General features: G+C 48.0%; 1 protein-coding gene across 1 annotated transcript in view; it reads right to left on the bottom strand.

Moving 5' to 3' along the window:
- Window positions 1–12,862, bottom strand: part of LOC127572537 (coiled-coil domain-containing protein 80-like) — a 38,067-nt gene that overhangs the window by 13,659 nt on the left and 11,546 nt on the right. Inside the window, 2 exon segments of the mRNA XM_052019907.1 lie at window positions 2,784–2,935; window positions 5,735–5,868. Of these exon segments, the coding sequence (XP_051875867.1) occupies window positions 2,784–2,935; window positions 5,735–5,868 (286 nt within the window).

The following is a 12,862-nucleotide window of genomic DNA, read 5'->3' as shown; positions in this document are numbered from 1 at the left end:
CTGTGCACACATGGACCTGTGCATCTGACAATAAACTTGACTTTGACTTTGGCACAGGAACTTCACACAGAGGGTGATGAACCTGTGGAAGTCTCTACCCCAGAGGGGTGTGGAGGCTGGATCACTGAAGGTATTAGTAGATAAATTTTTGGAAGACCATGGAATTGAGGGTGATGGGGAACTGGCACAGGAGAAGAGTTGAGACCAGCATTGATCAGCCATGATCACATTGAATGGTGGGGCAGGCTTGAGGGGCCGAGTGGCCTACTCCTGCTCTTATTTTCTTGGGTTCGAAATTGGTAAATTGGTTTACTATTGTCACAGGTACCGAGGTACAGTGAAAAACTGTTTTGCATGTCATCCATACAGATCATTTCATCACATCAGTGCATCGAGGTAGTACAAGGGAAAACAATAACAGAATGCAGAAAGTGTTACAGTTACTAAGAAACCAGTTAATGTTTCAGACCAGTGGCCCTCGCTCACAACCGGGGGGAGAGTGGAGGGGTTACAGTTTTAAAGCAGAGACACTAGAGAGACTGCAGACACTGGAATCTGGAGCAACACACAAGCTGCTGGAGGGACTCAGTGGATCAGGCAGCGTCTGTGGAGGGAGATGGACAGTCGACGTTTCAGGTCAAGACCCTTCATCTGGACCAAAAGATAGAGGGGGGGGGAGCCGGTATAAAGAGCTGGAGAGAAGGGATGGGGCAAGACCTGGCAGGTGATAGGTGGATCCAGGTGAGGGGGGGGGGGGGGGTGGGAATCAGAAGCTAGGATGTGATAGGTGGAAGCTAGCCTCAACTTGGCAGCGGAGGAGGCCAAGGACAGATGTGTCGGTGTGGGAATGGGGAGGAGAATTGAAACGGCCGGCCACCGGGACATCCAGGAGACCACAGCAGACAGAGTGAAAGTGCTTGGCGGAGCGGGTCACCAAACCTGCTGCCTGACCTGCCGAGTCCCTCCAGCCTTTCGTGTGTTACATCAATGATTCGGCTGATGGGACCAAATGTGATATTTCCCGAGGTTGCTGACGACTCAACACTAAAGGAGAGAATGGAACGGGTTTAAAGATGCTTCAAGGGGATATCGACAAGATGGCCGAGGACACGGCAGATGCAATATAATGTGAGATCGACCACTTCAATGCACAAAGCCACCACCCGGGACATGCCCTCTTCTCACTACTACCATCAGGGAGGAGGTACAGGAGCCTGAAGACCCACACTCAATGATTCAGGAACAGCTTCTTCCCCTCTGCCATCAGATTTCTGAACGGTCCATGAACACTACCTTGTTATTCCTCTTTTGCACTATTTATTTATTTTTGTAACTTATTTTTATGTCCTGCACTGTACGGCTGCCACAAATCAACATATTTCACGACATACGTCAGTGATAATAAACCTGATTCTGAAAATAGAGAAGCAGGGTATTTCTTAAACGGTGACAGATTGGGAAATGTTTCATTTCAAAGGAACCCTCGCTGCCCTTGTACATGAGTCACTGAAAGCTCACATAGAGCAAGCAATTAGGAAGGTAAATGGTATATTACAAGAGGATTTTACAGGATGAATAATGGAGTATTGTGCACGGCTTTGGTCTCCTTACTGAACAGAGAGTGCAACAAATGTTCACCAGAATGGTTCCGTGGTGGCAGGTTTCTGTGTGGGGAAGGATGGGGTAGGCTGGAACTGTACTCTCCGGAGTTTAGTAGAATGATAAAAATCTTACAGGGCTCGACAGGTTGGATGCAGGGACGATGTTTCCCCTGACCGAAGAGCTTAGAACCTGGGTACAGTCTCAGAACAAGGGGCAGTCTGTTTAGGACTGGGAGGAGGTCAAATTCTCTTCCCCCGAGGGATGTGGTCATTCAAAACAGGTCAATGGATTCCTGGGTATAAATAAAGAGTCATGGGGACAGTGCGGGAGGATGGTGCTGAGGTAGAGATCGGCCTTGATCTCCACAAATGACAGGGCAGGGTGGAAAGGCGGGATGACTACTCCTGCCGGTTCTAAGGTTGGAATGTGAGACACGTATAACCTTACCGTAGAAAGCAGAGACTGTGAACTGTTCACACATCACATAGAATCCAGAACAGTACACCACAGGAACAGGCCCTTCGGCTCACAGTGTCTGTGCCGAACACGATGCCAAATTAAACTAAATCCCTTCTGCCTGCACATCATCCATATCCCTCCTCTCACTGCACATTCATGTGTCTGTCTACAGGCTCTTGAACTCCACTGTCGTATCTGCCTCCACCCCCACCTCTGGCAGCCCGTTCCAGGCACCCACCACTCTCTGTGTAAAAAACTTGCCCCTCACATCCCTTTTAAACTCCCCCCCCCCCTCACTTTAAAGCTATGCCCTATTGTATTTGACATTTCTACCCTGGGAAAAAGATCCTGACTGTCTATCTGTGTCTGTCATAATTTTATAAACTTCCGTCAGGTCTCCCCTCAGTCTCCACTGCTCCAGAGAAAACAACCCAATTTTTTCAACCTCTCCTTACAGCACATGCCCTCTAATCCAGGCAGCATCCTGGTGAACCTGCACCCTCTCCAAAGCCTCTGCATCCTTCCTGTAATGGGGCGACCAGAACTGCACACAATACTCCAAGTGTGGCCTGGCCAAAGTTTTATACAGCTGCAACATGACTTCCTGACTCTCAGACTCAGTACCCCAACCGATGAAGACAAGCGTGCCGTACGCCTTCTCTACCACCCTGTCTACCTGTGGACTTGGACCCCAAAATCCCTCTCTACACCTTACATCTTACCTGGAAAGGAATTTGTTGATATTAACCCGACCTTCGCGTTTGAGGCAGGTGACACCACTTTTCTTCTCCTGCTGAATCTCTGGCAGTCTGGAGGGAAATGTGTCCATGTAATCCACCAGAACTTTGATGGGGATGGGGACATCAAAGTATTGCTGTGGAACAGACAGTTAGTTTGCCACCAGGCAACATCCTCACAGCAACATCCCCCAGTCCTCCCCTTTTTTGCCCCTTTTCCCACCCTCCCCCCTGACCCCCCCCACCCTCCATAATCCACTTTTGTCCCCCACCGTCCACCCATGACACACACACAGTTCACCCACGGGTTTCCTGCTCCCGCCGCCATCTGGTTCTGGCTCCATCCGCCGTGCACCTCTCCCCTAATGGTTCCCACTCTCACCTCCTTAGTCCAACACCGGGAACCCTTCGTGTTCCTGCTTATCTCCCTCCCAGCTGTCTCCACCTTCACCCTCCCCTCCCCACACCTCGCTCCATCTGCCCTTCATTCTTTTTTCTGTCTGCCTCCACCTATCACCCACCTGCCCCTGTCTCCCAACTCCATCCCCGCTCCCCTCCCCTTCCCTACCTGCCCGTCATCCTCCACCCCTCCTCAGTCCACCAATCACCTCAGACCCCTGCCTCACCCCTCCCCCTCTCCTCTCCACACTGCCCCTCTCTGCCCCCAGTCCCGATGCAGGATCTCGACCCCAAACGTCGACAGTTCCTTTCCCCCTCCACAGATGCTGCTCAACCTGCTGAGTTCCTCCAACAGATGGTTTGTTGCACCCTTACAGTAAACAGACCGACAATTAACTTCATCTGTTCAACAACAACAATTACTTACATTTATATAGCACCTTTAAGGGAGCAAAACATCCCAAGGTAATTAACAGAACCTGAACACCCAGAAGAAGGTATGAGAACCAATAACCAAAGGCCCAGTCAAAGCCTTAAGGTGAAACCATGGGTTTTAAGCAGAGAGGGTAGAGACACAAAGAGTTTTAAACTGTTGGTATTTCACAGCACAGGGGCTGAGGCAAGAGTTTCAACAATGCAAGACTGTTAGGCACTTTATAAACAATAGGAGCCCATTCAGCCCTACATCCCTGCTCCTGCATTCTGTGCCTGAACTGGACCTCCACTCTAATTAGTATCAGAGAGTTATACAGCACGGAAGCAGGCCCTTCGGCCCAACTGGTCCATGCTGACCAAGATTCCCATCTAAGCCAGTCCCATTTGCCTGTGTTTGGCCCATATCCCTCTAAACCTTTCCTATCCATGTACCTGTCCAAATTCTCAGCTTTGCTTCTCTTTACACTGATGTCCATATCGAGTGAATAATTATCTGAGGTTTGGAAGTTCCCACTTGTTTCAGGTGTGACAGAGGCAGGGTTCAAAAGGGATGGGAGTATTGCACAGAGGTAGTCTGGGAGGATATCCTGGAGGCATCGGCCAATAAGGTGATATGGGGCGGTCACTTTGGTAAGGTTATACCACAGGTCTCCCAGTAGTCCTGCAACATGACTTCCTGATACTTATACTCAACGCCCCGACCAATGAAGACAAGAATGCCGTACGCCTTCTTTACCACCCTGTCTACTTGTGTGGCCACTGTCAGGGAGCCATGGACTTGGACCCCAAGATCCCTCTATACATCACTGCTGTTAAAAGTCCTGCCATTAATAAACCAATAATAAACCAATAACAATACCATTAACTGTATATTTTCCCCTTACGTTTGACCTCCCAAAGTGCAACACCTCACACTTGGCTGGATTAAACTCTAGCTGCCATTTCTCCGCCCATAGCTGCAACTGATCTATATCCGCTGATAGCCATCACGGTCGTTATGGACAAGTTGACCCTAAGGGCCTAGAGCAGTGCTGTAAAACTCTGTGACCCCATAACCTTAACCCCTGAAGCCCTGGGGTTCTGGGGAACCTTTGGTGCACTCTCTCTAGGGCCAGTATCTCTCTCTTTGAGAACGGTTCCTGGAACCAACGTTATACTCCAGCCTAGGTCTATGCAACTGAGCCACAAATTCCTTCCAGTCGGGGTAAAAATATTAAGTGGTGGCAGAGCACGACAGTTCTGTCAGCACTGGTAAAGGGAAGGGGTCACCACATACACTGAGCAGCCAAACCATGCTCCAACATGTCAATGTTCAGCTTGACTTGCATGCTGGCATTTCATCCACTGAGTCAACAGGTTGATGGTTCAAGTCCCATTCCTGGCTCAAGCTGCATCATCTAAAGTGTAGGCTTTAGTTCAACACCACTAGAGTCAAAATGTTACATGGATGTCCCATCTGAACTGGGTCCATCTACCTTTTATTCCCCCTTTCTTTTTTGCTTCTTGTCTGCATTCGCATCTCACCCACCTGCTGACCTTACAGCCAGAGAGCAGAGCGAGAAGGCAGAAAACACAGTCTCCCTGAACCTCCGTACATCATTCACCAGTCATGCCTCATGGTAACCCTGGCTCCATCTGTCCGTCATCCTCCACCCCTCCTCGGTCCACCAATCATCTCCCGGATCCTGCCTCACCCCTCCCCATCTCCTCTTTACACCGGCCACCTTCCCTCTCCAACTTTAGTCCTGATGCAGGGTTTTGACCCAAAACCTTGACAATTCCCCACCCCAAAGATGCTGCTCGACCTGCTGAGTTCCTCCAGCAGGTTGTTTTTAGTTCCTACTTAACTGTCGTGGTGGGTCAATGGGATGAGACTTCAGTCAAAGCAATGAGTTCTCCCTGTCTCTTACCAACATCTGTCCCTCAGCCAACATCTGTCTGTCCATTCTCACTAGGTGTGAAGTTCTGCAGTTAACTCAATACATGTAAAATGCTAAGGCACATGAGTGAGAGAGGGCCCGGGATAAATATTAATCCCTCTGTTCCAAACTGACCTCAGTGAAAAAGTGCTATGTTGATGGTAAAACAGCGTCAACTCTCACCTTAACTTTCATATCATAGTCAACCAACACCATGAAGAATTCATCGAAAGTCATGCCAAAATCTTTCCTCAGCTGTGTGATCAGATCACCACTGACAGGTTCAGTCACGGGATTATCCAGGGCTTGTTCAGTCTCTGAAACACAGAAACGTAGGGACATCAAGGGAATGTACACCACAGAGTCTCTGAAAGGCTCATCCTCTGCGATCCTATGCTCCCGCACTCATCCCCCTCATGTGTCCACTCAGATACCTGGGGAAGACTCAAGTTCAAGTTCATTGTCATAGCCACACATACTCAGGATATAAATGCATTGAAAATTAGCTTTGAGCAGCAACTGCACAGTACATTACACACAGGACAAACACAACATAAATTTAAATTAAGATAGGTTATATATAACTTACAAGACTAGTACAAATTGAAAGGGAGAAAAAGAAATATTGTCCGAAGAAGTGTTGGGGTTTTTCAGGTGGGTTCAAGAACCTGACGGCTGTGGGGAAGAAGCTGTTGTTGAACCTCGAGGCAGAATAACTTGTCCAATCAGATCACTGGGATTAAGAGGAGGCCATTCATTCCCTCAGGCCTACTCCACCATTCTATGCAAATATTTGCCTGCCTTTGCTCTAGACCTCTTGGCAGCCAATGAAAACGCACGCCTCAGCGCCAAGACCTCCAGCTGACCCCAACTTCCACAGCCTTTCATTGGGCAGAGTTCCAGACCAGAGGATGACACAAAGGTTGGGGGTGTTGTGAATAGTATAGAGGGCTGTCAGGGGTTACAGCGGGACATAGATAGGATGCAAAGTTGGGCTGAGAAGTGGCAGATGCAGTTCAACCCAGATAAGTGTGAAGTGGTTCATTTTGGTAGGTCAAGTATGATGGCGGAATATAGTATTAATGGTAGGACTCTTGGCAGTGTGGAGGATCAGAGAGATCTTGGGGTCCAAGTCCATAGGACGCTCAAAGCAGCTGCACAGGTTGACTCTGTGGTTAAGAAGGCATACAGTGTATTGTCCTTCATCAATCGGGGAACTGAATTTAGGAGCCAAGAGGTATTGCTGCAGCTATATAGGTCCCTGGTCAGACCCCACTTGGAGCACTGTGCTCAGTTCTGGTCGCCTCACTACAGGAAGGATGTGGAAGCCATAGAAAGGGTGCAGAGGAGATTTACAAGGATGCTGCCTGGAATGCGGAGCATGCCTTATGAAAGCAGGTTGAGGGAACTCGGCCTTTTCTCCTTGGAGCGACGGAGGATGAGGGGGGACCTGATAGAGGTGTATAAGATGATGAGAGGTATTGATCATGTGGATAATCAGAGGCTTTTTCCCAGGGCTGAAATGGTGGCCACAAGAAGACATAGGTTTAAGGTGCTGGGGAGTAGGTAAAGAGGAGATGTCAGGGGTAAGTTTTTTACTCAGAGAGTGGTGAGTGTGTGGAATGGGCTGCCGGAAATGGTGGTGGAGGCGGATATGATAGGGTCCTTTAAGAGACTGTTAGATAGGTACATGGAGCTGAGTAAAATAGAGGGCTATGGGTAAGCCTAGTAATTTCTAGGGTAGGGACATGTTCGGCACAGCTTTGTGGGCTGAAGGGCCTGAATTGTGCTGTAGGTTTTCTACGTTTCTACCTCTTTTCCCTTTTGCATGAAAAATTAGTTGCTGGTTTCACTCTGACCTCAGCTGTACTTGTCTGGCAGTCCTGAACCCCTGCCAATTCCATATCTCCCCCATTAAATCAGAGTCCCAGAGTGGTACAGCACAGAAACAGGCCCTTCGGCCCACCACGTCCGTGCCGACCTTTTCGTCCATCTACACTAATCCCATTTGCCTGCATTAGGGCCGTATCCTTCCATGCCTTGTCTGGCTAAATGTCCCTTAAACATCTGACTCCACCACCTCCTCTGGCAGGATGTCCGCGGTATCAGCCACTCTGTGTGTAGAAAAACTTTCTCCTCAGATCCGTTTTGAAACTCCTTCCTCTCACCTTCAACCTACGCCCTCTTGTTTTCGGTACCCCTCCCACAGGAAAAAGATTCTGACTGCCCATCCTATCTGTGCCTCTCATAATCTTACACACCTCTATCAGGTCACCCCTCAGCCTCCTTCGCTCCAGGCAAAACAAGCCCAGCCTATCCAATCTCTCCCCATAACTAAAGTCCTCCAGTCCAGGCAAAGTCCTGGCGAATCTCCTCTGCACTTTATAAGTTATACAGTTATAAGACTATTGAACAGACCCCTAGTACGATAAGATGGACTCTTGACCTCACAATCTACCTCACTATGGCCTTATTGTCTGCCTGCACTGCACTTTCTCTGTAACTAACACTTTATTCTGCATTCTGTTATTGTTTTCCCTTGTACTACCTCAATGCACTGTGTAATGAATTGACCTGTACGAATGGTATGCAAGACAAGTTTTTCATTGTACCTCGGTACATGTGATAGTAAAAAAACAATTCCAATTCCAAGAATTATGATCGCTGTTCCCAAAGTATTCTGCCACTGACACTTCGATCACCTGCCCAGTTTAATTTTCGAAGGTAAGATCAAGTACAGCCCTGTCTTCAGTAGGACTTTTGACCTCACAATCTAACTCATTATGACCTTGCACCTTATTGTCTGCCTGCTCTGCACTTTCTCTGTAACCGTAACACTTTATTCTGCATCCTGTATTGTTTTCCTTTGTACTACCTCAATGCACTGATGACAATCTGTATGGACGGCATGCAAAAAAGTTTTCCACTGCACCTTGGTACATGTGACAATAATAAACCAACTTATCAATTTAGAACACAAGGAAATAGGAGCAGGAGGAGGCCACTCGGCCCCTCAAGCCTGCCCCACCATTCAATGTGATCATCGGCTGATCTATGCAGGCCTCAACTCTCTTCCGTGAATCCCCTTTGGACTACCTCCGATGCTACTCTATCCTTTTTGTTAGGCAAGGGGACCAAAACTATGCACAGTATTCAAGGAGTGTCCTGTACAACTGGAACACAGCCTCCCTATTCTTAAACACCAACCCTTCACAATACAGGACAACAAGCCGGAAGACTGGAGGTGTCATTTGGTGGATTATGGAGGCAGCATCAGTCTAGTCTAGGGTGTAAGCAGCAGCTGGATTCTCCCGATGTTCTGGCCACAGTATCTCAATCAGTATGACCCGGCTTTCATCTCTCTCTGTGGGACCTTCTTGTGTGCAAACTCAACTGCATTTGTTCAGGAAAGCACAGACAGTGCGCTTTAAAAATATTTCATTGGCTGTGAAACGTTCTTGGAAAGAGGCTGGTTAAATGAGGTACTTCCTTGCAAACAGGAACACAGTGATTTAGTTACTAGACGCAACATGTGGCCTTAAGTAGCTTCAACAATGCCATGTATAACATCTTTAAATATTCCTAATGCTCACTGGAGCCTTATTAAACAGAACTTTACACCGGACTGCATAAGGTGGTATCGGGAAAGTTGTTCAAACACTTGTGGGTTTTAAGGAGCAGTTTGAAGGGGAGAGAGAGAGGTGGAGGGTCATAGAGCAATACAGCACAGAAACAGGCCCTTCGGCCCAACTGGTCCATGACAACCAAGATGCCCATCTAAGCCAGTCCCATTTGCCCATGTTTGGCCCTCATCCCTCTAAACCTTTCCTATCCATGTACCTGTCCAAATGTCTATTAAATGTTGTTGTTGTACCTGCCTCAACCACTTCCTCTCACCTCCACCCTCTGGTTTCACACTCCCCTACCCTGGGAAAATGACTGTGACCACTAAAGTCTATCCATTCCAGCAAGATGGAGAAGTTTCCAAAGTAGGCACTCTCTGATTCCTGGGAGCACTCTGGTCCTGATGGACAGGAGTCCATGATCGAGGCTAACACTGGGCCCCATATCGAAGGAAGGATATGCTGGCATGGAGAGGGTCCAAAGGAGGTTTACGAGAATGATCCTAGAGGATGAAAGGATTAACGTATGCAGAACGTTGATGGCTCTGGGCCTGTACTCGCTGGAGTTTAGGAGGATGAGAGGGGATCTCACTGAAACCCACCGAATATTGAAAGGCCTGGATAGAGTAGACATGGAGAGGATGTTTCCAGTAGTGGGAGAGTCTAGGACCAGAGGGCACAGCCTCAGAATAAAGGGACGTCCCTTTAGAACAGAGATGAGGAGGAATTTCTTTAGCCAGGGGGTGGCGAATCTGTGGAATTCGTTGCCACAGACGGCTGTGGAGGCCAAGTCATTGGGTATATTTAAAGCGGAGGTTGATAGGTTCTTGATTAGTAAGGGTGTCAAAGGTTACGGGGAGAAGGCAGGAGAATGGGGTTGAGAGGGAAAAATAAATCAGCCATGATTGAATGGCAGAGCAGACTCGATGGGCCGAATGGCCTAATTCTGCTCCTATATCTTCTGGTGTTATAATACTGCATTCCCAACATTGAACCCTGTGGGGAAACTGCACCTCCTGTAAACCTGACAATAAGAACAAGGTGAAGCTGGGAAACAGGGAGATTCCCTATTAGCTGAGGCTGGTCAGGTAGAGGAAACTAAGAGGAAAAAAAAGAGTCAGAGTCACACAGCACGGAAACAGGCCCTTCGGCCCAACTGGTCCATGCCGGCCAAGGTGCCCACCTGAGCTACTCCCATTTCCCCACGTTTGGCCCATATCCCTCCAAACCCTTCCTATCCATGTACCTGACCAAATGTCTTTTAAATGCCGTACTTGTTCCCGCTCTACCGCTTCCCCTGACAGCTCGTTCCATACACCCACCACCCTCTGTGTGAAAAACTTGCTCCTCAGTTAAATCTTTCCCATCTTACTTTAAATCCATGCCCTCTTGTTTTAGACTCACCAACCCCAGGAAAAAGACCATCCACCTTATCTATGCCCTCATGATTTTTTTAAACCTCCATAAGGTCACCCCTCAGCCTCCTTCACTCCAGGAAAAATAGTTCCAGCCTGTCCAGTCTCTCCTTATAACTCAAACCCTCCAGTCCTGGTAACGTCCTTTGAATCTTTTCTGCAGCCTTTCCAGCTGAATGACATCCTCTCTATAGCCGGGTGACCAGAACTGTGCACAATACTACAATTGTGGTCTCACCAATGACATCACAGGAAACATAAAGCAGCAGCGTTGTTTTAGAGTAGGATATATTTAAAGTTGAACAAGCACTCCTAGATAATGGGTAAAATTCTAGCTGCGCTATCCCTTTAAACACTGGGTTATAAGGCGAGACTGTTTTCCCTGGACCGTAGGCGGCTGAGGGGCGACCTTATAAAAGTTTATAAAATCATGAGGGGTATAGATAAGGTGAATAGTCCAAGTTTTTTTTCCCCAGGGTAGGGAAGTCCAAAACTAGAGGGCACAGGTTTAAGGTGAGAGGGGAAAGATTTAAAAGGGACCTGAGGGGCAACTTTTTCACACAGAGGTTGGTGGGTGTATGGAACGAGCTGCCGGAGGAAGTGGTTGAGGCAGGTACAATAGTTAAAAGACATTTGGACAGGTACATGGATAGGAAAAGTTTAAAGGGATATGGGCCAAATGCAGGCAAATGGGACTGGCTCAGGTAGGCAACGATCGGCATGCATGAGTTGGGCCGAAGGGCCTGTTTCTGTGGTGTATCACTCTGTGACACTATGGAAGGCTCCCCTGAGGAGCAGTGTACAGGAGCGCCATATCACTGGACTACACGGCATCCACCTTAATCACATTGTTAGGGCTGTCAGACTGTTCAAACCCCACCGTAGATAAGATTTCTTTACTAGTCACATGTACATCGAAACACACAGTGAAATGCATCTTTTTGTGTCAAGTGTTCTGGGGGCAGCCCACAAGTGTCGCCACACTTCCAGCGTCAACGTAGCATGCCCACAACTTCCTAACCCGTACGTCTTTTGGAATATGGGAGGAAACCGGAGCACCCGGAGGAAACCCACGCAGACACGGGGAGAATGTACAAACTCCTTACAGACAGCGGCCGGAATTGAACCCAGGTCACTGGTGCTGTAATAGCGTTATGCTAACCACTACACTACCGTGCCTGCCGTTCAGATGCTTACAGCCAGAAGAAACACATGGCACCAGCTGTGCATCTAGATTCCAGATGTGCTGAAGCAGTGTTGTGTAATAGCATTGGGGGAGTAACCGCAGATTTACAGTCTGACACTTGTTAACACAGGTGGTGGAGATCTGGAGTGCAGGCTGTCCTGGGTAATGAACAGGTTCCGTTTTTACAGACATCCCAAAGTCAATTTCGTCCATAAGTTGGAAAATACACACAATCAATTGAGATGTAACCACAGATCCAGTGTTGTAATGAACAGCATCAAAAGCACATAAGCCTGATCAGAAAGGACAATTACTGATAGTGAAGGGAGAGAAGAAACTAGTTCTGCTGTCTCCTCGTGTTCATGCAGCTTTACAAAACTCTGGTGAGGCCGCATGTGGAGTATTGCATTCATTTCTGGTCGCCCCATTACAGGAAGGATGTGGAGGCTTTGGAGAGGGTGCAAAAGAGGTTCACCAGGATGCTGCCTGTGCTAAAAGGAGAGGTTGGACAAAGTTGTGTTGTTTTCTCTGGAGCGGTGGAGGCTGAGGGGAGATCTGATAGAAGTTTATGAGATTACGAGAGGCACAGATAGAGTAGACAGTCAGGTCTTTTTCCCAGAGTAGAAATATCATATACTAGAGGGCATGCATTTAAGGTGAGAGGGGGAGAGTTCAAAGGAGATGTGTGGGGCAAGTTTTTTTTTTACACAGAGAGTGGTGGGTGCCTGGAAATGTGCTGCCAGGGGTGGTGGTGGAGGCAGATACGATAGGGGCGTTTAAGAGGCTCTTAGATAGGTACATGAATGTGCAGGGAATGGAGGGAAATGGGCATTGTGTAGGCAGAAGGGATTAGTTTAGTTAGACAGTTAATTACTTGTTTAATTAGCTCGGTGCAACACTGTTGGCAGCAGAGCCTTTTCCTGTGCTGTACTGTTATATGTTTGTAGGAACAAAGATATGTATATATGTCGTGTTTTGAATTTAATAATATTATAGGAGCTTGTTCATACGTGGGGGTGTCCGTAAATCAGGAGTCCATAATCCAAGGATGGCCCCTTAAAAACTGCAGAGCTTGGGGATGGGAGGT

Source organism: Pristis pectinata, chromosome 7 (assembly GCF_009764475.1).
Source record: "Pristis pectinata isolate sPriPec2 chromosome 7, sPriPec2.1.pri, whole genome shotgun sequence".
In the NCBI taxonomy this organism is placed as follows: Eukaryota; Metazoa; Chordata; class Chondrichthyes; order Rhinopristiformes; family Pristidae; genus Pristis; species Pristis pectinata.
This window is presented reverse-complemented; position numbering and strand designations above follow the sequence as displayed.